The sequence below is a fragment of the Leucoraja erinacea genome, chromosome 6 (genome assembly GCF_028641065.1).
Source record: "Leucoraja erinacea ecotype New England chromosome 6, Leri_hhj_1, whole genome shotgun sequence".
Lineage (NCBI taxonomy): Eukaryota > Metazoa > Chordata > Chondrichthyes > Rajiformes > Rajidae > Leucoraja > Leucoraja erinaceus.
Window position 1 is genome coordinate 59,425,145 of NC_073382.1, and position 25,870 is coordinate 59,451,014.

At 44.8% G+C, this 25,870-nt stretch overlaps 1 protein-coding gene across 1 annotated transcript; it reads right to left on the reverse strand.

Moving 5' to 3' along the window:
• Positions 1-2: 2 nt before the first annotated feature.
• Positions 3-20,345, reverse strand: LOC129698211 (BTB/POZ domain-containing protein KCTD21-like). Its single transcript, XM_055637179.1, has 2 exons — positions 19,833-20,345; positions 3-900 (listed from the first exon to the last, which is right to left on the reverse strand). Exon 2 carries the CDS (start codon positions 864-866, stop codon positions 84-86), a length of 783 nt encoding a protein of 260 aa, XP_055493154.1. The 5' UTR covers positions 867-900; positions 19,833-20,345; the 3' UTR covers positions 3-83.
• Positions 20,346-25,870: the final 5,525 nt, after the last annotated feature.

Consider the following 25,870-nt stretch of genomic DNA (forward strand, 5'->3'; position numbering starts at 1 on the left):
CATATACCTTAGGAGAAAAATAATAAGGCTTTTACTGTTATACAGCAGTAAAATTTAATTGTTAATATTTTATGAGATGTTTTCTATTTATAACGGACTAGACGTAAGACCTTATAATTCATGAAGTCAGAGGAATCTGGCTGTAGTGAATCTACATGAAATCCATCACTCATTGCTGTTTTAAGCACTTCTTCTACAAACAACTGAAAATTGTTAACTTGCTCATTTGCAGGCACAGTCCAAAGTCTTTTTAAGTTTTGTTGTGTGTATTCATCTTCAGGCAATACTGCTACATGCCCAACCCACTGCAATGTCAAATGGTGTGGATCCTTCTTCTCATAACCAATTGGAAAAAGTCTACCATTAACAAAGTAACAAAACTTGGAGCTCAAATGCTTCAAAAAATCAGCTGATGTGCAAAATATGTTGGCATCAAAGACATCTGTGCTGCACGAGGTTAGGTTGTACATTTGTGGAGCTGGCTTTACAGTGAAGTACACAGTTTGCAGTCTCTGGTCCAGAGTAATGTTGAGCATTGCATTCCTTTCCGCCTTAGCATTTTCAGACTCTCTCTCCTGCAAGGCTGCGATTAAAGGCTGGATCTGGTAAAAATCCGCTTCTCTCTTCAACAGCCTAACTTCTTGAAAATCATCTGGGAGGTCGAGGTTTGATGTGCGCAAAAAATTTAGAATATATCGAAATATTTTCCCATCTCGATCTATGAAGTAATTTCCACGCTGATCACTGGTTGAAGGCATTTTCCCACTAAACATTACTCCCAGCATTGAGTCTGGGTAACGTGTTAAAGTTGCCAGAGAACTGGTGTACAATTTCCCTCCTACATTTATTGTTATGGGATCAGACATATTGAATGGATATTGTGTTGTTAATTCCTATAATCTGTTTCATAAAAAGGGAGATAAAGAGAAAAAGATTTTATGAAACAGTGCTTAATGCAAAGGTCATAAACATTCTGTACTAAACAGTCGTACTGCTTCTACCCTATGTACAAAAGATTTATTATGTGAATGAGTTGCAACTATGTATTCTTCACTACATAGGCAAGCACATATTGCATTTTTGTGATTCTATTTCGTGTTCCAACATCCCTGGGGGAAAAAAAGGGATTGGCTTTGTTACAGACAAATTGTGATGTGGCTAATACTGAAAAGTGGAAAGCGAGATGGTGTCAATATTGGTAAAGGAGGGAATATATATTGGAGACAAGGTTGATATAACTAAGAAAATACACAGTAAGTATGGTTGGAATACGTTTTTTTTTAAACATAAATTACATGTTGTCTACTGCAGAAGTACAGGGTCTTGGTGAGACCACACCTGGAGTATTGCGTACAGTTTTGGTCTCCAAATCTGAGGAAGGGCATTATTGCCATAGAGGGAGTGCAGAGATGGTTCACCAGACTGATTCCTGGGATGTCAGGACTGTCTTATGAAGAAAGACTGGATAGACTTGGTTTATACTCTCTAGAATTTAGAAGATTGAGAGGGGATCTTATAGAAACTTACAAAATTCTTAAGGGGTTGGACAGGCTAGATGCAGGAAGATTGTTCCCGATGTTAGGGAAGTCCAGGACAAGGGGTCACAGCTTAAGGATAAAGGGGAAATCCTTTAAAACCGAGATGAGAAGAACTTTTTTCACGCAGAGAGTGGTGAATCTCTGGAACTCTCTGCCACAGAGGGTAGTTGAGGCCAGTTCATTGGCTATATTTAAGAGGGAGTTAGATGTGGCCCTTGTGGCTAAGGGGATCAGGGGGTATGGAGAGAAGGCAGGTACGGGATACTGAGTTGGATGATCAGCCATGATCATATTGAATGGCGGTGCAGGCTCGAAGGGCCGAATGGCCTACTCCTGCACCTAATTTCTATGTTTCTATGTTATTTTATATCAGATTGTGGGAAGGAAATAAGAGGCAATCTGTGAACAGATTACATACACAGAAATAACATTAATACAGAGACACAAGTGACTGCAGATTCTGGCATTTGAGCAAAAAAAATAATGCTGTAAGAACTAAGAGGGTCAAGCAGCTTCTGTGGAGGCAAAGGGATGGTCAATGTTTTAGGTCTCCACCCGAGGCGATCAAAATTATTACTGTTTTAATTATTTGTCTGACGTTTGGTCCAGAATTTAAAAGGAGAAAAGGGAACGGAATTACAAGAGTAACAAGGGATCCTTCTTTAAAGTTAGGAGATAGTATGGTTGGGTCTCATTTTGATTTTTTGTTTTTTAAAGTTGAATAAATGTGGAAGGAGCATCTTACAACTTGGTCACAACTTGATTAAAGTCAAAACAAACTAGTTCACAACATTTTAAAAATAGTTATGATAAATGAGATATAGTGAAAAGACAAATTGTCAATTTGTGTTGGAAGGAACTGCAGATGCTGGTTTAATCCTACGATATACATAAAATGCAGGAGTAACTCAGTGGGACAAGCAGCATCTCTGGAGAGAAGGAACGATCGTCTATGTGTTGTCCAGCAATTGCAAGATGATTTCAAAATCAGATGAAAGGTAAAAAATTATTTTATTTCACTGAAAAGCACACACATTTTCAGATGTCCTCAGTAGGTGAAACTGAAGATGGCCCAAGGCAAACAACATCATGAAATCAGCACATACAGTATACCCGCTCTTATAGGAAATAAATAGACTGATTCGATTTTCTTTTGCTTTAGCAGATTATAGAATTTCTCAGCATCATGAAAGTTAGATAGAAGCAAAAGTATCAATGGGTAAAATGTCAGGAGCACAAGGTCACAGATCAAGGAATAAAAGCTATGGATTTATAACAGAAGACAGCAGAAACATTTTTATATGAGAATTCAGACAACAGAACTTACTTTCAGAATTAATAGTTAAAGTAGAAAATATGACAGCATCTAAGTGGACATTTTATTGGAACAAATTAATGGAAAATAAAAGCAGTTTTCCATGAAAAACATTGTGAACATTAACCATTGTGGCTTAACGCAACAGCCTTACTTCTACAAAAGGACTGGATTAGAGTTAAAATCCAGGCTGACACTACACTGCCACTTTGAAAAAGTGTTCCACTATCAGAGATTTAATCTTTCAATTAAAGCATGAAATCAAACCCCCTATATTTCATGTAAAGGGAATGCAAGAAATATAAAGGTAGTATTTGGAACAAGAAGTGGTTTTCTATAATCATCTTCAACATTGGTCATTTTCACATTCCTACAATGCAATAGAGATGAGACTTGAAAGAGCGCTGAATGTAAAGCACTTTTAGACAGACAGTGAAATGTGAAAGATGCAATGAAAATATTTTTTTCCCCAATAAATATCTGTAGAAAGCTACAGAAATCTAATTAAAATGTGAATAAGACCATAGACTAATAATTGTTGACCTGAAATGTATTCATTAACTAAATTACTGAACAATTTAAATATTTTTATTTGATCAGAAAAAAAAATCAGCACGATCATGCAAGCATTACTAATTAATATTTTGAGAAGATTAGAGAGATGGAATATAACACTGATAGGCTAGGAAATAAAATAGTAAATATTGTGAATGCTATTTAGACAAAGTTAGACGATGTTCGAAAATGTCTCTCACATTCATATGATGTACTTTAATGCACAAAGCATTTGATGTACTTTATTCTCCTCACTAGGAACATGACGGTCAGGCTACAAGGAGATAATGGGCACATACTTGAATTGGCAAGAGGTACTTTTGCTATCTGTGATGGTACTCCATTTATATGATGGAACAAAAAGACATCTAAAAGAGTTTATCATTGATTAAAAAAAAAAAAGCACTGTAGATGGAAGCATGGCATTACCACAATGTCAAACAAAATTTTATATTGAACCTTTAAGATATTAACAAAGATGGCAGTCAAAACAGCTGCTATTACAGGGCATGTAATTAAAAAAAAGTGAAGGGAGGTAATTTTGGAGTTTATTGCCTTGATAACTGAAGGTGTGGCAGTCAACAAATTATGACAACGATCAAGGTGCGAGAATTGGAGAGATGCAGATTTCACAGAAGATTAGAGAGATGGTATATAACACTGATAGACTGGAAAATAAAATTGTAAAAATGCCAAATTCCTTATCCATTATTTAATGCAAGTCACGACCATGGGAACAGGATTTGCTGCTAGAAAGTACACAGGCTGCATGCAGGGGTTTGGACAACAAATATTTCAGAAAGTTCAAGTTTGGTTAACTAGGGGATTATTACTCAATTTAGGAGGACAAAGGAGAGCACTCACTGAAGAAAATACTGGAAAAACTTAGCAAGCTAGGAAAGGGGGACAATTAACATTTCAGGTCTGTGTTCCATCACTGTTCATGGTTTCTCTTTCTAGAAATGCTGCCTCACTTGCTGAGTTTTGGCAGCAGTTTTTGGTTTTTATCTCAAATTTCCAGAATCTCTGCAATCCCCCCTCCCCATCTTCACTAATGAGCATTTTCTAAATAGGGAATAACTGGAAGAAAGAGGCGAAATTTCAGATACAGGTGCACAACCTTTTATCCGAAAGCCTTGGGACCAGACACTTTTCGTAATTCAGAATTTTTCGGTTTTCGGAATGGAAGATTTTTAGCGTAGATTTTAACGGCTGGCTCAGTGGTAGAGTGCTCGGCTCGTATCCGTAAGGTCGCGAGTTTGCGCCTCGATCCCGGCAGTTACTCGATCGCGAGTTTGAGTCTTCAATGTAGGTTTTTCTTGCAGAATAGGAGAGAATAGGGAGGGTTAGGCTGGGATCATTCTCTGCGAGATGATCTTAGTGCGGGAGACAAGTGTAGGAGAGGTGTACTGACTGTGGGCAGAACTTTGGATGTGATTGCCCACCATTCTCAAAAGCCGCTGTGTCTCCCTGTCCCTCCAACTCCAGAGGAATCCGCTCCCCGATGGGCCGCAACGGCGACAAGTGGCAGTTTGCCCACAGCCCGAGCTGCGCCCCCTCATCCGCAACCCGGGTTCCTCTGGAGTTGGAGCGGGGCTGGGCTAGAGTTGCTGCTGGCTGTGAGTCTCTGGGATCTCCGTGCTTGCAGTCGGTGTCCCGTTGGTCCTGACGTCTCTGGTCACCCCCCCTGGAATGGAGCTGAGACTGGGAACTTTACCGCCCTTGCCCCCTCCCTCTGCAACTGCAAACAACCCCACAGTTCCCAGTCTCAGCTCCTGTACAGGGGGGTGGACGGAGACGTCACAGCCCGAGCCATCAGCTTCTGTCCCTACGGGGACAGCGGAGAGCGTGTTCCTCTGGAATTGGAACGTGGCTGGGCTGCTGCTGGCTGTGGGTCTCTGGGATCTCCGTGCTTGCAGTGGGCCTGGGGGTTGGTGTCCCGTTGGTCCTGACGTCTCCGGTGACTGGCACTAGCTCCGACGTGAAGACAGTGCAAAGCCCCCGCGCCGGTGCAATGCGCGGGGAGCTGGAGAGGGGAGGGAAGGGGTCACACACATGGCCGGGAAGCAGAGGGGTGTAGGTGGGGTGAAACTTAAGGGAGCGACAATTTGCTGCTGCCTGCTGAGTTAAAAAAGTTCCCACGCAAGACTCACGATACACTGTGTATCGTGAGTCTACCGTGGGAACTTTTTAACCTCAGCGGGCAGGCAGCAGCAGATTGTCAATTATTAACCCTCCCGCGCAATATACCCTCACCTTTTCTTTTATGAATGGGGATTTAGTTCCCCTTTCTTCGAGGACCGACCGGAGGTTCCGCTGTCACCTCTGCGGGCCGCCCTCGGTGAACGTTTTCAAGGACCTTTCTTCAAGGACTGAAAAAATGTTGCTATTCGGAGGTTTTCGTTATTTGGATCTTCGGATAAAAGGTTGTGCACCTGTACTTGCACTTGGATCTTTATAAAGTCATTACCAGACACCCACCCCCCAAAAAAATAGAAAGATTAATATTAGCATTGAACTCTATCTAAAGAACTAAAATGCAATGGGGTAGAGGCTATTCTGGAACCAGGCACATGCCTGCTCTGACTAAAATTATGAAATTACAATTATTAAATATGAATAGTAAAGGCATGGGAGAATTATGCCTATCTAAGAGATCGATGTCTTAGGTAGGCATAATTTTCCGTGCCTTTCAATCGCAGCACTTGCAACACGTGAAGGTCTGTGCAGCCCACGTGCCGTCAGCGCTGCTTCAAGCCGTCAATTTAAAGCGGGGATGAAGGCAGCTGAAATTCTGCCTTTGCAGTACTGGGCTTGCGCAGCAGCCTTCTGCGCATGCGCACCGCAAGTTTCTTGGCGGGTTTTTTAAATATGGATTGTCATTATTTTAAGAGTATCTTAGGAAACAAAGAGAGAAGAATGGAGTTTGTGTACCAATAACGTGGTAAGTACATTTCTTGGTGCTTTATGTTTTTAAATACCGTATTTCCCGGGGTCGGTGGGGAGAGCTCCTTTCACAGTGTTTGGGGAGTCTGGCCCGGGGTAAAGTTGCGGGGAGGGCAGGAGCGTTGTGAAGGAGGGGGTCGGGGCACGGAGCCACCGCATTGTGGCCGCGGAGTGAATTAGCTCGGGTAGCTGCCGCAGTGCTCTGGGCATGGACAGCAGAACTGGCCGCCACTTCCGAGGAAGGAAGTAGCTCAGGTGACTGCGAGTGGCTGCCGGGACCCGGCAGCAGAACCGGCTGCCACTTCAGCCCCTTCTGCTGGTCCCCGCTCACCTCTGGCAGTGCTCTCTGTCTGAACATCTCTCTCCTGCCGCTCGCCGGTCGGCTTCCCGCAAATCCTTAAATTCCGACAGCCCGCTCAAGGGACCAATTGAGGTTACTCGGCTGTGGGAATTTAAGGATTTGCGTGAAGCGGCTGACATGAGTGAAACAGGTGAGAGGTGTTCAGACGGAGAGCACTGCAAGAGGTGAGCGGCCCCGGCAGAAGGCGCTGAAGTGGCAGCCGGTTCTGCTGTCGTTCCCGGCGGTCGCTCTCAGTCACCCGAGCTGCTCCCTTCCCCGTATGTGGCGGCCAGTTCTGCTGTCCGTGCCCGGAGTGCTGTGGCAGCGGTGAGTGAGTCTGACATGATCTCCGACCCCCTCCTTCTCTACACTCCTGCCTTCCCCGCATCTTTAACCCCTGGCACAGACTCTCCACACGCTGTGAAAGGAACTCTCCCTCCAATTGGACCCTTGAATTAGTATTGTCATTCAATAAGATGACAACTGATTCAACATCCCGGTGTGCTCCCGTTTTCCCACCATCTCTCCACCTGCCTTCATCCTCCATCCCCCACCCATTCAATAATTTAAAAATGAAGGAGATTTAGAAGCCTTGGGAAAATTGAATTGTTACTTATTTTAATTTTTTACAGAGAGAACAATCTGCGCATGCGCGGTTTAAGATTTTTTTTTAAAGCCTACCTTGAGTAATTACTCACGGCACGTGCCTGTCTGCAACATAGCCCTGGTTACACCCAGAATACTCTGATTAGTTCTGAGAATCATACGTAAGAAAATATATTAGCCTAGGAGAGAGTATTGGGATGACATTTGGACCCAAACGGATAAATTACAAAACAATAATGTGGTTATATTCTTGGAATTAATATTTAATGGAGCTGATTAGTATTATGAACGAGAATAGGATAAATAGTGCGAAACCAAAAGGCTGGGGTCATTGCACAAATCAACCCTTGCAATATCGAAAGCTGTACGCTTAGCCCCTTGCTCTATTCTTTACATCCATGCTGTGCTGCTAAGCGCACGACTAATCTCAGTAGGTCAAGCAGCATTTCTAAAAAGGGAATCAACCCGTGCCTAAGAAATGACTGGGATAGACTTCAGTTTGCCTGTCATTACAACTGGTCACTGCAGATACTATCTCACTGGCTCCCCACTCTGCACTGGGCTATCTAGAAAGCAAGAACACATATGTCAGTCTGCTGTTCATCGACTACAGCTCGGTATTCCTCTCCAAACTTATGTCATCTCCAAGACCTGCGGTAGGTACAAAATGCTGGAGTAACTCAGCGGGACAGGCAGCATCTGTAGCGAGAGAAGGATTGGGCGACGCTTCTTCACACTGATGTCGGGGAGGGGGCGGGACAAAGACCTCCAAGACCTTCCCTCCAAGACTTAAGCCTCTGCACCTCTGCTTGCCACTGAATCCTTGACTTCCTCATCAGCAGATCTTAATCAGTGCGGATTGGTAACAACACGTCCTCACTGATCATCAACACAGGTGCATATCAAACTGTATGCTTAGCCCCCTGCTCTAATCTTTATATCCATGCTGTGTGGCCAAGCGCATAGCCAATGCAGCTATAGATTTGACGATGCAGTACTGTTGTTGGACGAAGCATGGATGGTAATGAGTAAGCGTACAGAAGAGTGTAAGAATACCTGGTTGAGTGGTGCCAACAATTTCACACTCAACGCCAACAAAACCCAGGGAGAAGAGTCAAGAGTGTTTAATTGTCATATGTACTGACACGGAACAATGACATTATTTCTTACTACAGCTTACCAGAACCATTAATGCAATACCCACAGTTAAATATTTACTAGTCAATAATACAGTAAATTAAAGACCATTATACTAGGTAATGCTCACTGTGCAAAACCAAAGTCCACAGTGCAACCAAAGACACAGTTTATCGAAGGTCATAATTGCTGAGGTAGTGATTATAATTGGTGAGGTTGCTGCTGTGTAGTGTTCGAAACCCTGATGGTTTATCAGGAATAAGCTGTTCTTGAACCTGGTGGTCACGGTTTTCAGGCCCCTGTACCTTCTTGTCGATGGTAGTGGCATGGTCAGGGTGCTTTATATCATTGATGATATTGGCTGCCATTTTGAGGCATGCTCCTATGATCCCTTTGATATTGGGAGGTCAGTACCTGTGATGGGGTCAAGGAAAGAGCGTTCACGTCGCGGCCCTGTTTTCACCAATCTTTCCACCACCATGTACAAGAAGCCCAAGACACACCATTGTTTGCAGATGCCAAGAAGTATTTTCAGCTCTGGCTGAACAACTTCTAATCTTGTGTGTGGGCTCGATAAGAAGAGGAAGTACCTGCCATGGACCGGGCAATGTCTGTAGCTTCCTTCGCTCTTGGACGTTCGAGCAGCCAAATCAGGCTGTGATGTAGCGAGCCAAAATGCACTCTGCCATACACCTGTAGAAGTTCAATAGAGTGTTTAATCCTGAAACTTCTCAAATCTTTCAAGGAAGTAGAGGTGTTGACGATCTTTCTATCTGATTGCACCGATATAGTAGTCCTTGGACAGATTTTTAAGAGATATGATGCACAGGAACGTGAAGCTGTTGACTCTCTCCACATTCCATTGATGAAGACAGGAAGCATCTATCGGAAGGATTGTCACCCTCCAGGCTCTGCCCACTTCCGCTGCTGAAGTTGCACATCCAGGTTCAGGAACAGCTACCAGGTTCTTGAACTTGTAACAATAGGATTGTTTATTTAAGTACTGTTGTACAGGGGACTGTTTTACTGTTGTACGGGGGACTGTTTTAGAGGTGACACTGGGCTCGTGGCCCAGTTGCAGATAAGGGTACAGAGGCAGATGGATGAACTGCACAAAGCCAATAAAGTTCAAGTAAGCAAAGCTGCTTTAATCGTCCATTATGTATCGTCCAGATAGAGACAGAACATAATGAAACATGGTGGCAGCGGTGGACGTCGAAAATTGTCTATGAAAGAAAAAAAAAAAGACACTAGAAAAAAAAAAAAACATTAGCTAGCGATGGAAGGACTAAGACCCCCTGGAACTTTGGTTTTGAACTCCAACAACTTGGCAAAGTCATGGAAAAGTTGGAAGGAGGAGTTCACACTGTACATAGACCTTACCATGCCAGATGCCGTAGAGACCACAAAAGTCAAGCTATTCTACTATCTCATCGGAGAAAAAGGCAGGGAACTTTGGGCAACTTTGTCGAGTGCTAGCCCTTCAGCGAGGACCACAGTTAGTTCAATGATCATACAGTTGGATGAGTACTGCAACCCAAAGGTAAACGAGACTGTGGAAAGGTACCGATTCTTCATGAGGAACCAAGGATTGGATGAAAACGTGGACAGCTATGTAACAGACTTGAAAATACTTGCTAGTAGTTGCAACTTTGGGGACATTAGAGATTCTTTGATTAGAGACCGACTTGTGTGTGGTACAAATAGCTCAGCACTGAGGGAGAGATTACTCAGGGAAGAGAAGCTGACTCTTGAGACATGCCTGCACATTTGTAGAGCTACAGAGCTGTCAAGGGAGAATAGCAGAACACTGCAAGGACAGACAGCGGAGGAGGTACATGCACTGAAACAGGCAGAAGAGAGACAAAAAGACAATGAGATACTGTGCAAGTTTTGTGGTAGAACACACGAGAGGAATAAGAAAAAATGCACAGCTTTTGGGAAAAAGTGTAAGAGGTGTGGGAAGGAAAATCATTTTGCAGTTCAGTGCAGATCAAGACAAGCGAGCAGTTGGAAAACTAAGAAAGTGCATGCAGTTACAGAGCAGACTAGTGACAGTGACTCTTATGAGGATGTCAACTGTATAACTGAAGCAAATAGAGAGGATGAAACTGTAAACCAGGTTAAAAACAGCCACAGTCAGGGCCAGCAGCTCTTTGCAGGAATGAAGATAGGGGAAAAAACTGATGTTTTGAACTGTTGATTTATTATTGTTTATGTTGTTAGATCTGTTGTAAATGAGCAGAGCATATGGTACAAGTTTGCTGCACTAGAATACCTAAGGGGAAGAGACTTAACTTGAAAAAAGAAAAAGAAAGATGTAACAATAGGATTGTTTATTTAAGTACTGTTGTACGGGGGACTGTTTTACTGTTGTACGGGGGACTGTTTTAGAGGTGACACTGGGCTCGTGGCCCAGTTGCAGATAAGGGTACAGAGGCAGATGGATGAACTGCACAAAGCCAATAAAGTTCAAGTAAGCAAAGCTGCTTTAATCGTCCATTATGTATCGTCCAGATAGAGACAGAACATAATGAAACAGAACTGACCTCAACAACCCTTATCCTACTTCAGCAATTGAACACTTTGCATGCAATACCATGGACATGTTTTCTAATTGTATCTTCACACTACATGACTGTCTTTTTATTGCAGTTTTTTTCTTTTCGCTATGTTGATAATTTGTTTTTTTGTACGTTCTCCGAGTCTGTGTGCCTGCAAAGCTGCTGCAAGCATGATTTTCATTGACCTGTACCTCACCATACTTGTGCATATAACATGAAATACTCAACTTGACTTGGAATCTAAGTCTAAAAGGATAAAATCTAAAGAGGGCCAGTAACACAAAGAACCATCAGCCACCAACGCGCCGGGTTCTGGAGAAGTTCCCACGGTCACAACACCGACCATCACTCATCACCACTGGTGGCATCAACATCGAGCAAACCTGTGAAGTGGTGGAACTTCTGCAAGCCCAACTGGGACAAGTTCCAACAACTTACCAACGCAGCTGCCTCGGGCCTTCCTCCCCCAGACAGTACCAACCTGGACTCTTCCTACCAAGCCTACTGCAACATGCTTATCAGTGCAGGCAAGAAAACCATCCCCTGTGGCTACCAGAGGGATGACATTCCATGTTGGGATGATGAGTGTCAACAGCTATATGACGATCATACTGCTGCTGGCACCAAAGAGGATTCTGAAACCACTGCCACTACATTGCTCACACGCTTGGATGTGAAACGACAAAAACGCTGGATTGAGACGGTTGAATCGATCGACTTCACCCATTCGAGCCGTAAAGCGTGGCACACAGTCAACCGCCTGACCGGCAGAGCTACATCCAAACCCAGCAAATGCCCAGTGACCGGCAACGCAATCGCATCTCAATTAGTCAAGAATGGTCGATTCACAAACTCTGACCGTGATTTCTCGCGCGAAGTGAGCAAAGAGGTGGCCGAGTCATGGAAAACTGACAGAGTGGATACGGACCTAACAATGGCTTTCACCTCCGAGGAAATGGCCACAGCACTCAATGTTGAAAGCAGGAAATGCCCCCGGATCTGACAGCATACACCCAGAGTTTCTACTACATTCTGGAGATGCTGCTACCAACTGGATCCGACAGTACCTGTCAATCTCCATAGAGAAGTGCAAAATCCCAAAGATCTGGCATCGTGCAACAGTCATCGCTCTCCCGAAGCCGAACAAGCCAAAGGATGATCCTAAAAGCTACCGGCCCATCTCGCTCCTCTGCATCCCGTACAAGCTCCTTGAGAGGCTGATCCACGGACGTATCAACCCCATCATAGACCCTCAACTACCCCACGAGCAGGCTGGTTTCCGCCATGGTCGATCTACTGCGGACCAGGTAACCCTCCTCACCCAAAACATCGAGGATTGCTTTGAGGCAAATGAGAAGGCAGGAGCTGTTCTTATAAATCTGACAGCTGCCTATGACACCGTGTGGCACCGGGGACTAACTGCAAAGCTACTTCGGCAAAGCTGCCAGACAGGCGCATGGTACGCCACATCATGGAGCTGATATCAAACCGCAGCTATGTGCTTAAGACCAGTGATGGACAGCAGAGTAGGCTACGTAGACTGAAGAATGGCATCCCACAGGGATCTGTCTTGGCTCTGCTGCTTTTCAACGTGTACATCCATGATCTCCCAGAGACCATTGCTGGAAAATATGGGTATGCTGACGATCTCGCCATCCTGATGAGACACAAAGAGTGGAAGACAGACATGCTCCTTGAGTCAAGACATGGGGACTTTGGCAGTATACTTACGACAGTGGTGTCTAAAGCTGAGCGAAGGCAAAACAGTGCCAACAGCATTCCATCTAAACAACAAGGAAGCTAAGCGAGAGCTAGTTGTCTTCGTTAACAACAGGAGCTTGGACTTCCAACAAACACCCACATACCTCGGCGTAAAGCTGGACAGGTTGCTTACATTTCGTCAACACCTGGCTGGTCTCCACGACAAGGCCATGGCACGTAGTGGCCTCATCCGACGACTGGCAGGAACAAGTTTGGGAGCCAGTCCATCAACTCTTCGCACCTCTGCCTTAGCTCTTGATTTTGCCCCAGCTGAGTACTGTGCACCCGTATGGAGTAGAGGTAGAAATACTAGCCTGGTATACAGGAGCCTGAACAGCATCTTGCGAACCATCACTGGGTGCCTTCAACCTACTCCAATCAAGCAGCTCCCTATACTTGCAGGCATTCCGCCTGCATGGAACTGAAGGAAAGCAGCAACTCTGGCACTATCTTGTCGTGCCATGGGCCCTGATCACCTCCTCCATCAGGCTATCAGCAGAGAGCAGAGGCCACCCCGACTGAAATACTGTCACCCCTTTGCTCCACATGGAAAACAACTTCTAGCATCCATCCAGCCAACTGAGACAAAAGCACACTGGATAGCCACTAAGTGGTCACAGGAGCGGAAGGCAATCTCATCTCCATTACACAGCTACATCTCTTCACCAGATAAAAGCTGTCCAGGGTCTGACCTCCCCAGAGGAGCATGGATGAAGCTCAACAGACCTTGTACTGGAGTTGGGTGGTTCAATGCCAGCATGTGGGGATGGGGACTCCGCCAGAGCCCAGCCTGTGAATGTGGAACAGAACAACAGACAGCCAACCATGTCATCTCTGGATGCCCGCTCTACCACCCACCAAATGGAGCTCAGGGTCTGGCAGACATTGACGCAGAGACAACAACCTTGCTGCTCAACACCCGGCTTGAGATCTAACTATTCCTTTGGTTTAGGTTTCATTCGCAAGAAGAAGAGGGCCTGGTTTTTCAGGAGTGAAGTTAGAAACAACTTCAATGTACAAAAGGTGATTGAACCGTGTAATTTCAATGGTCAAAGCTGGAATTTAAATCTGAGTTTAGAACTACTTTATCAATAAAATCTCTGAATGAAAATGAGGGGAACAAACAACTTTACATAGTTTGACCACAGATCAGCTATGATCTAAATGAATGGTGTCAAAATGGACAACTATCCGACCACACAGAGGTATGTCATTAATTTCAACATGTCTTTGTAAACAATTTCCTTAATGCAAGTATAATGATCATATTTACCTAGCTTTTTCCCATACCTCTTCAACCAATTTATTTATACCATGCATAAATAAGTGTAAAGGTGGGGGACTTGTTATTCTCGTTAACAACAAATGGTGCAACCCTGGTCACATCACAGTTAAGGACATTGTGTGTAGCCCGGACATTGAACTGATGGCTGTGGGTCCACGTCCATATTATAAGCCCAGGGTATTCTCGCACGCAATTGTGGTGGCTGTTTATGTTCCTCCATCCGCCAATCCTCTGCGCGTGTGTGACGTTATCCACACAGCCACCACGAGACACCAGACACAATACCCGAGTGCTTTCATCGCTATCTCAGGGGACTTCAACCACGTGACTTTGAACGCTATCCTACCCACTTTCACTCAATTTGTTGACTGTCCCACCAGGGATATAAAAACACTGGACCTGTGGTATGCTAATGTAAAGAGGCGTACAGCTCCATATCCCTTCCGCCACTGGGAAGATCCGACCACAACCTGGTTCCCCTCCTACCCAGGTATAAGCCAATGGTCCAGAGGCTGCCTGTTACTACAAGGTCAGTGGACACAGGGGGCCTATGATGCTCTACAGGGCTGTTTTGAGGACACAGACTAGGACCCCACACTCTGTAGTCCCCATGGAGAGGACATTGATTGACTCACAGACTGTGTTACCAGCTACATAATGTTCTGTGTGAAAAATACTGAGGAGACTGTCCACTGTTTTCCCAACAACAAGCCCTGGGTCACTAATGACATAAAAGCCCTTCTCAACCAGAAGAGGGCCTTCAGGAATGGTGACAGGGAGGAGATGAAATGGGTGCAGAAAGACCTAAAGGCGAGACTAAGACAGGGCAAGGACAACAACAGGAGGAAGCTGGAGCGGAAACTTCAGCAGAACAACATCAGGGATGTGTGGAGCGGAATGAAGAGCATTACAGGCTACAACAAGACCAGTGGCCTGGGGAGGGAAAGCAACCAGGACCGGGCCAATGAGCTAAACCTGTTTTTTTAAATAGATTTGATGGTGGGGCCTCTGCCGACCCTCCCCCCTGCTCCCCGTCAGTCTCTTCCCCTCAATCCTCCTGGTCCACTTTATTTGCCGAGCCTTACCATCAAGGCCGAGCAGGTGAGGAAGGAGCTGAGCAGACTCCGTCCAGGAAAAGTTACGAGTCCCTAGGGTACTCAAGGCGTGTGCCAGTCAGTTGCGTGGAGTACTACAGCATATTTTCAACCTGAGCCTGGAGAGGGTTCCTGTGATGTGGAAGACATCCTGCCTGTTTCCTGTACCAAAGAGGACGCTCCCCAGCTCCTCCAATGACTACAGACTGGTGGTGCTGAATTCACACATCAGGAAGTCCCTGGAGAGGCTGGTGCTCATTCACCTGCAACCCCTGCTTAAATCCTAAATGGGGTCCCCTGCAGTTTGCTTACCAAGCAAAGATGGGGGTTGAGGACGCCAGCATCCACCTGCTCCATCGTTCCTATGCTCACTTGGATGAGCCGGGAAGCATTGTGAGAGATGTTTTTTACTTCTCCAGTGTTTTTAACACAATCCGGCCTGAACTGCTAGGGAGCAAACTGACGAAGATTTGATTTGATTTGATTCTATTATTGTCATTCAGACCTTTTGGTCTGAACGAAATTTCGTTGCCTGCAGTCATACACAATAATAATAAATAACAAAACATACAATAAACACAAATTAACATCCACCACAGTGAGTTCACCAAGCACCTCCTCACTGTGATGGAGGCAAAAGTCTTAGTCTTTGTCTCTTCCTTCCTTGTTCTCCCTCTGCGCTGAGGCGATCCAGGCCGAAGATGCCGCCCTCCAGTCCAGCGGACCTCCGAAGTGATGTTGCCGCTGCCGAAAGCCGGAACGCCGTCTCTGCTCCGAGTCGGCCTGCCACAGCCTCAGCTCCAAGTTGGGCCGCTGCCGAAAGCTGGAACACCGCCTCAGCGAGTCGGGCCACCGCCGCCTCAGCTCCGAGTCCCGCCGCCTCAGCTCCGAGTCCCGCTGCCTCAGCTCTGAGTCCCGCCGCCTCAGCTCCTAGTCGGGCCATAGCTGAAAGCGAGTCGGGCCGCCGCTGCCTCAGCCCCGAAGTCGGCCAGCCTCGCGTTGCAAGTCCTGGCAGGCTCTGCCTCCAGAGCCTCGAGGTGGGTCACAGTTGGAGACCGCCAGCTCTGCCATTAGGCCTCAGCGCAGACGGAGGCAGAGAAGGGGGATACGACAAGAAGTCACATTCCCCCGAAGGAAGAGACAAAAAAACATGTTTCACCCCCCCCCCCCCCCCCCCATAACACAACCTAATAAACTAAAATTTAACTAAAACAAGACAAAAAAAAAAAAAAAAAAAAAAAAAAAAAACAGACGGACTGCAGGCGAGCCGCAGCTGTTCAACAGCGCCGCCACTTCCGGACAACGGGTGGATGCTCCATTGGTATCCTCGATCACCAACTACCCGACTGGACTACCACAATATGTCACGCAACAGAACTGTGTCTCGGACATGGTGGTGAGCAACACACGAGCCCCACAGGGGACGGTCCTTTCTCCCTTCCTGTTTACACCTCAGACTTCAGACATAGCTCCACCTCCTGCCACCTGCAGAGGTTTTCAGATGGCTCTGCAATTGTGGGCTGCATCAGTGAGGGGAGGGAAGCTGAATACAGAGGTGTAGTCAACGAATTTGTTGAGTGGTGTGGGCTGAATCACTGCAGCTCAACACCGACAATATCTAAAGAGTTGGTGGTGGAGTTTAGGAGGAGAGGAACACCCCTGTCCCTTGTCGCCATCATTGGTGTGGATGTGCAGTTTACCAGGGACTGGTTATGCAGCATATCAAAAATAGTCTACCTGCCGACCTAGACCCACTGCAGTTCGCCTACAGAGCCAACCGATCCACAGAGGACGCAGTCTCAACAACACTGAACCTCGTACTGTCACACTTTGATCGGAAAAATACCTATGCCAGGATCCTCTTCATAGACTTCAGCTCTGCTTTTAACACAATCATTCCACAGCAGCTGGTGGAGAAGTTGAAGCTATTGGCGGTTGATGCTGGCACATGTAACTGGGTCCTGAACTTTCTATCGCAACGGCAGCAGACAGTCAGGGTGGGCAGTAGGACATCAAAAACCATAGCCATGAGCACTGGCTCGCCCCAAGGCTGTGTCCTAAGCCCCCTGCTGTTTAGTCTGCTTACACACGACTGTACTGCTAGACTCAACATCAACTTCATCAACAAGCTCGCTGAAGACACAACAGCGGTGGGTCTCATCAGTGACAATGAGTCGGCGTACAGGATGGAGGTGGAGCTGCTCACAGGATGGTGCAAATCCCATAACCACATTCTCAACGTGGGAAAAACTAAGGAGATGGTGGTTGACTTCAGGAGGGCAGGAAAACAACTCCATACACCTCTGCATATCGATGGAGCTGATGTGGAAAGGGTCAGCAGCGTGACATTTCTAGGACTCCACCTGTCAGATGACCTGACGTCCATGACCAACACCACAGCACTGGCCAAGAGAGCCCAGCAGCGACTACACCCTCCCCGAAGACTACGGAAAGCAGGTCTCCCCAATACACACCTACGAACTTTTTTATAGGGGGACAGTCGAGAGCACATTAACCTACGGCATCACTTTCTGGTTCGGGAGCTGCAAGGCGTACGAACGGCACCAACTAGACAGGATTGTGAAGACCGCCAGCAGGATTATTGGTGCTCCACTCCCTTTCCTGCTGGACATATACAGGAAGAGATGTATCAGCAGAGCCATCTCCATCATCAAAGACCCCTACCACCCATCGCATCACATATTCTCCATCCTGCCATCTGGGAAGAGGTACAGGAGCATTAGCTGCAAAACCAGCAGGATGCTCCTCAGCTTCTGAGGAGCCACTGTCGTGCCGCTGCCGATCGGAACGCCTGTTGATGTTTAGTAGAGAGTAGAGTGTTTAATTTGTTCATGATGATATATGTATTTTTATTTCTATTTATTTTTTACTGCACACTGAATGGACACTGGTTGAGCAACATTTTTTTGTTTTCTCTGGGTATGTGAGTACTCAGGAAAATGACAATAAAGATATACTTGATATTTGATACTTGAAATACCTTGTAGTGTACGTGGACAGTAAATTGGACTGGTCCAGGAGCTGAGGCCCTGTACAAGAAGGGACAGAGCAGGCTGTACTTTTTGAGAAGGCTCCGCTCCTTCAATGTCTGCAGTGAGATGCTGCAGATGTTCTAGCCATTGGTGGTAGCCAGTGCCATCTTCTTCATTGTCATGTGCTGCAGCAGCAGGGCGAAGGCTGCGGACGCCAATAGGAATAACAAACTCATCAGGAACATTTGGCTCTGTCCTGGGGGAGGAGTTGGATTCTTGGGAGGTGCTCTTGGAGGGGAGGATGCTTCTCAAACTGTGGAGCATCCTGGACAATACAGCTCACCCCCTCCATGACACACTGGTCAACCTGAGGAGTACCTTCAGCAACAGACTGGTTCCAACAAGATGCAGGACAGAACGCCGCAGGAGATCCTTCTTGCCTGTGGCTATCAAACTTTGCAACTCCTCACCCTTCTGTCGTTGGGTAGACCGAGACCGAGACTGACCCCCCCCCCCCCCCCCCACCTTTGCACATCCCCAAAGCCTTACCAGTCGTCACTTTATTTTCATTTCATGTATTTTGTGTTTTAGAAATTTTAGTACATTTTAGAATATTAGGAAAGCAGCAAAAGATCAGTCTATATTCTCCAAAAAATGCAAGATAAACTCAAATCAATCATATTGCTAGAATCAATTTAACATTTGTTTTGCTTATTTTAAAATATCTAAAGTGGCATCATAAAACACAATCTTCATTCTCACAGTTCTCTTCATTTTTAGTAATGAATCATTTGTAAAGTTCCACAAATTATAAATGGGTAGCACAGCATCTAAAAAAGGAGATAAAACAGCACTGTTGGCAATACTTAACCGGTAAAACATGGTCTAGAGGAGTTGAGATAACTATTACCATAAGACAAAAAATTTGCACACATCTTTCGTGGCAACTATTATCACATTTAAGGCATTCATACAGGTTTTCAAAAAGGAGACTGATTAATAAGCATTTGTTATTTCACACAGCTTATTTTACAGTAACTTCAAAAGGTTTATCAAATTCATCGAACAGACACTCCATGAAATAACCGGCAGAAACAAGGAACTGCAGATGTTGGTTTACAAAAAAAGACACAGAGTGCTGGAGTAACTCAGCGGGCCAGGCAGCATCTCTGGAGAGGATGGAGTACGTCACCTATCCACGATGTCCAGAGATGCTGCCTGACCCAGTGAGTAACCCCAGCACTCTGTCTCCTTTCAGTGAAATAGCATGTGAATACCAGGCATAAATTCATATTTCCAAAGTTTTCATTCTGCTGGTCAAAGCCATTTCTGCATCACAACAGCTAAACATTGGGTAAATAAATAAATGTTAAAACTTAACTTTAACGTAGCACATACTTTCTAAATGACCAAACAGTTATGACCCCTTGGTGCGCTGTGAACCTGTTTTCGTATCCGCTACTTTCGACCCGAAAGCATAATTTGCGCTGACAGCGGATTTGTTATGTAAAAGAAAACCTTTCCGAATAAAACGCAGTAGATGCAGAAAATTACGGCATCACAGAAAAATGCATTTTTTAATGCAACCATATCATGAGTCACTGCTCCCCACAACTACACAATCGCCGTACACTGGGGAGATGAGGCGCACCTGCAATCCACACAAACACTGCATTGTGCAGAGTGCACGGCACTCACCTTGCTTCAACCCAACTTGGTGACGAGCCCGTGGTGGAAGCTGGTAGCGCTTCGGCGTACGGACTTTGTAGTTTAACACCAGTTCTTTACACCATTTTCCCCATTGTGATCCCAAAATTGAACTACAACTCCCAGAATACAAAGCAACACACATGCGCATTGCCATGCGGATGGCTGCAACCAACATTTTAAAGCTAGCGCAGTTCTTTCGTTTTCTGTGCAGGGTGAATTAAAAGTTCAGACGCTTGGGTTGTTGCGTGCCATGAAACAATGCACAAGCCCACCCCCAGAAAAGAAGCACACGAGTAAATTCTTGCAGTTGCTGGAAATCTGAAACAAAATAGAAAATGTTAGAGTACTCAGCAGAGTAGACAATATCAATTAAGACAAAAACGGAGTTAGGGTTTCAGGTCGACAAAAATGCTGGAGAAACTCAGCGGGTGATGCAGCATCTATGGAGAGAAGGTAATAGGCGACGTTACGGGCCGAAATCCTTCTTCAGACCAAAGATACTAGAGGAGCTCCTCTAGTATCTTTGCTTCAGACTGATGTGAGGGTAGGGGCGGGAAGAAGAAGGAAAGAGGTGGAGCCAGTGGGCTGAGGGAGAGTTGAGAAGGGGAGGAGAAAGTAAGGTCTATCTGAAATTGGAGAAGTCAATGTTCATACCAAAGATCTTCTGCTATAAGATCTTTGGTTCATACTGCTGGGGTGCAAACTGCCCAAGCGAAATAGGAGCTGCTGCTCCTCCAATTTACGGTGGTCCACACTCTGGCCATGGAGGAGGCCGAGGACAGAAAGGTCGGATTCAGAATGGGAGGGGGAATTGAAGTGCTGAGCCACCGGGAGATCAGGTTGGTTATTGCGAACCGAGCTGAGGTGTTCGGCGAAGCGATCGCCAAGCCTATGCTTGGTCTCACAAATGTAGAGCAGCTGACATCTCAAGTCAAGTCAAGTCAAGTTTATTTGTCACGTACACATACGAGATGTGCAGTGAAATGAAAGTGGCAATGCTCGCGGACTTTTGTGCAAAAGACAAACAACCAAACAAACCATAAACACAATCATAACACATATATTCTTTTACATAATAAATAATGGAAGGAAAAACGTTAAGTAGAGTTAGTCCCTGGTGAGATAGGCATTTACAGTCCGAATGGCCTCTGGGAAGAAACTCCTTCTCAACCTCCCCGTTCTCACTGTATGGCAACGGAGGCGTTTGCCTGACCATAGCAGCTGGAACAGTCCGTTGCAGAGGTGGAAGGGGTCTCTCATGATATTGTTGGCTCTGGAGTTGCACCTCCTGATGTATAGTTCCTGCAGGGGGGCAAGTGAAGTTCCCATAGTGCGTTCGGCCGAACGCACTACTCTCTGCAGAGCCTTCTTGTCCTTGGCAGAGCAATTCCCAAACCAGATGGTAATGTTCCCGGACAAGATGCTTTCCACCGCCGCTGCGTAGAAGCACTGGAGGATCCTCAGAGACACTCTGAATATCCTCAATTGCCTGAGGTGGTAATGGCGCTGCCTTGCCTTACTCACTAGTGCTGAGGCGTGTGATGCCCATGTCATATCCTCGGAGATGTGGACTCCCAGATATTTAAAACAGTTCACCCTATCCACAGGATCCCCATTTATCCTCAATGGAGTGTACGTCCTCGGATGATGTGCCCTCCTAAAGTCCACGATCAGCTCCTTCGTTTTTTTGATGTTCAAGAGGAGGCTGTTATCCTGGCACCAGAGTGCTAGACCAGCCACCTCCTCCCGGTAGGCCTTCTCTTCGTTGTCTGAGATCAGGCCCACCACCATTCATTTCATTTCACTGCACATCAGCAAACTTAATTATTGAGTCATCTAGAGCAGCGGATGCAATAGATGAAGTTGGAGGAGGTGCAGGGGAACCTCTGCCGCACCTGAAAAGACTGCTTGGTCCTTGAATGGAATCAAGGGGGGAGGTAAAGGGCCCGGTGTTGCATATCTTGCGGTTGCAACAGAAAGTGCCCGGGGAGGGGAAGGGAAGGGAAGAATTGACAAGAGATCTTTGGTTGGCAGAGGTTCATGCAGCTCTGCCCATCTCATGCTCCGTCAGCGTTAAAAGCAAACAAAAAAGATCATGTTGGAAAGCTGAAATCAAGACACGAAATGCGCAGTGACCAGGTTTCAGGTCAATGGAAGAATTATGAACCATGATTTATGATTGTTTTAATTTTATAAAATGATCAAAAAGAATTTGCAATCATAATTTAAGGCCTCATCATATGGTTTTAATATTGACATTCACTGATAAGTTCAGATGTATATCCTGCAATTTCAGTTGAAAAAAATATTTTTCTTTCATAACCAGATTTTATTGCCATTCAAATGATCTCAAATTTATTTCTATGCGATTTGATTGCAAATTGTTGATATTGAATGAGTTCTGCATGGATGTGTTGTACATGCATGTAAAGCCACACCTAAATAAGCTCACAATAGTTGGAAATAAGATGATTTTTTTAAATGATCTATTTTATTTAATAAATTACACTTGGTAGTTAAAATACTGATTTTTCAAAATAAAGTATGTACTAAAATAGAAAAATGCATGCTGTGAACAAAAAAAGAACAATCCTGCATCTTTTCCAAAAATCTATGAGCATTTCCAGCCTAATTTGCTCACTCTCGACTCACAAATGTCCTTGTGCTGTCAAACAATTTGTCTGACATCTATTTCCAGATGAGTCAAAATATTCTCCAGTTATGCATCAGGAAACCCAGCACTGTTGTCTTCAGCATATATTATCTGATACTTTGCCTGTGATTTAATTGCTGCTCCTTAGCACAGCCACTACAGAATCCATTCATGGCTGATGTCTTAAACTAAACAAGATTGCATGTAATTTGTGCACTATATTTAACTCTGATGCGGCCTTAGTCTACAACCTTGTACCTTCTCCATATAAAAACATGACCTTCCGTATGGTGGTCTGGTCAATATAATAGCCTATTTTGGTTAACCTGGAAATCTAAGGTTCAAATGGGCTTCAAACTGGTGTTATAGGTTAGATACTTCTGTGGATTTGGTCAATTTAAAACCGTCTTTCATATTTTAAATGGTATCAAGTCCAACATTCATCACCTTAATCACTAGTATTAATTAATTAATTAGTAAACCATTCATTAGGTTTATACTGTACTGATGGGACAGTGTAAATCTTAATTCAGAAAGACACACATCAATAAAAGATGGTCAGCATATATTTACAAAGGGTAGGTTGTATCTAAGTTAATCAAATTCATAGCGGAACTAACATAGATGATCAGCCAAGGCAGTGATGTTGATGTAATTTACATGGATTTCAACAAGGCTTTTGACATGGCCCCACACAGTGGTCAGGTCAAAATAAAAGCCAAGAATGGGGAAATTGGATCCAACATTGACTTGTAGAAAGTTAATGTAATGGTCAACAAGTGTTTTTGTAACTGGAAGACACTTACCAGTTGAGTTCCATATCATTCATTTGAGGGCATGATAATGAAATTTGAAGATTACAGTAAGGAGAAAAAAACTGAAGGATGATATGGAGAGCTTGAAGAGTGGCAAATGGAATACGATACAGGGATGCGAACAATAATATGTGATTGTGTGTGAGTGTGTGTGACTTGGAGTGAAGCCTTTGGGTCATTGGCATTTCAATACACTTGAGGAATACACTTGGTACAATTTTGATACACTTGGTATCCCTGGATTTCCAGTTATAGGCACATTATATGCCTTCACACACGACTGTGTTCCTGCATTCGACACCAACACCATCGTCAAGTTTGCAGACGACACAACGGTGATCGGGCTAATCACCAACGGTGATGAAACAAACTACAGAGCGGAGGTGCAGAACCTGGCGACTGGTGCTCACGTAACAACTTGTCTCTAAACACCTCCAAGACCAAGGAGCTGATTATTGACTTCAGGAGGACACATAATGAGGAATACACCCCAATCTCCATCTACGGAGAGTGTGGAGAGAGTGTCCAGCTTTAAGTTTCTGGGCACACACATCTCAGAGGACCTCACATGGTCCACCAACACCGCTGCGCTGGTCAAGAAGGCACACCAACAACTGTTCTTCCTGAGAACACTGAAAAAGACTGGTCTGCCCCAACAGCTGCTGACAACCTTCTACCGTTGCACCACAGAGAGCATACTAACGTATGGCATCTCTGTGTGGTATCTCAGCTGCACGGAGGCAGAGAGGAGAGCTCTTCAGCGCGTCGTCCACAGAAGATTATTGGGACACAGCTACCAGCCTATGAGGGCATCTACTACACACGGTGCCTCAGGAAGGCCGTCAGCATCCACAAAGACTCCTCACACCCTTGTAATCGACTGTTCGAACTCCTACCTTCCGGCAGACGTTACAAGGCCTTCTACGCCCGCACCTCCAGATTCAGGAACAGCTTCATCCCCAGAGCTATAGCTGCTCTGAACCGGCCCTGCTGAGTGCCCCCCACCACCATGAACTGTCTCCCTCGGATGGTCATGTCGCACATCGACCCGGCAGACACATTGTACTTTACACTGTTTTTACTGTTCTTTTTATAAATCATGTTTCTCGGGATATCTAAATCTAAATTTTGTTAGTTGTTTAAGTTATGACATCGGATGGAAGCTGCATACCAAATCTCGTTGCACATATGTGCAATGACAATAAAAGATATGATATATTAAATATTATATATTATATGTTTCGTAGAAGATACAGAGTGCTGCAGCAGGTCAGATAGCATTTAGGTGAACAATTTTGGGTCGGGACACTTTTTCAGTCTGATTGTAGAGGGGAGAAAGAAACCTGGAAGAGAGGAGTGGTTGGACAAAGCCTGGAAAGTACTGTTGTGGTTTAATTAGTCATGGAGTGTAAGCTTTGGCATTTGGTGAATAAAATACACTGGAGCTGGTGGTAGAGTGAAAAAATCTTTAGGGTTCTAAAAGGACAACATAAACAGAAATGTGGCTATATGTGCATTATTGAAAGTGGCAAAATTGATTGAGAAGGTGGTTGAAAATATATGTAATGTTAGACTTTATAAATAAAGGCACAGAGTACATGAGCAACCAAGTCGCACTAAAATGTTGGAGTATTGTATCCAGTTTTGGACACCAAAAACATTTATGAATAGCTTTAGAGAGGATGCAAAACAGATTTTCTAAAATGATTCCTAGGAAAAGGAACTTTAGATGTGTGGGTAGAATAGACAATCTGGGTTTTTTTACTCTTGGGACAGAGGAGCTTGCAAATTTGAGAGTAGATAGAGAGAAACTGCTCTCATTGACAGAAAAGTCTGGGGGATATAGGATGAAGGTAATTTGTTAAAGAACCAAAAATTGACTGAGAAAAAGTCTTATCTGCAGCAAATAGTTTGGGTTCTGTATTGCAATGTCATGGGGAGTAGTAGAGGCTGATTCAGTCATTTGCACAAATTCAGGAGCTGCACAAATGTATGAAAGTAAGGAATCTGATTGCTGAGGAAGGCAGGGATAGCTAAGTTATTGCAATGAAGAAAACAAAATGCTTGGAACAGTCAGTAGGTCAAGCAATATCTGTGAAGCGAAATATGGTAAATGCTTCAGACAAAGGCCCTTTGTCACACCTGGGGAAAAGAGAAAATAGGTTTGTTTTAAGGAGCAAAGAGCATGGATAGGATAGGATAGGCCCAGACCAGAGTTTCTGTGGGATATACTATTGATGAAGCCATCTAATTGATAGTTCGTGAGGAGAGTTAGTGAAAAAAATATATATACTAAGCAGTCAAATCTTGGTCAAGGATGCAAGAAATGCTGACCACAGCAGATACTATTGGTAGAGAGAGAGAGCGAAAGCCGCGTTGATATTACGGATGGATAGCAGAGCAGAGAAAGCGAGTTGCTATAAATTGCTGGAATCAAGAATTAAAGAGCACATTTAGGCAATGGGCCTTGTTAAAGCAGTAAGGGAAGCCAGACCGAAAAGTGAGAACGAGTGTGGAATTGCGAATTAAAGTGACAATAACAGCAAACTCCTTTCTGT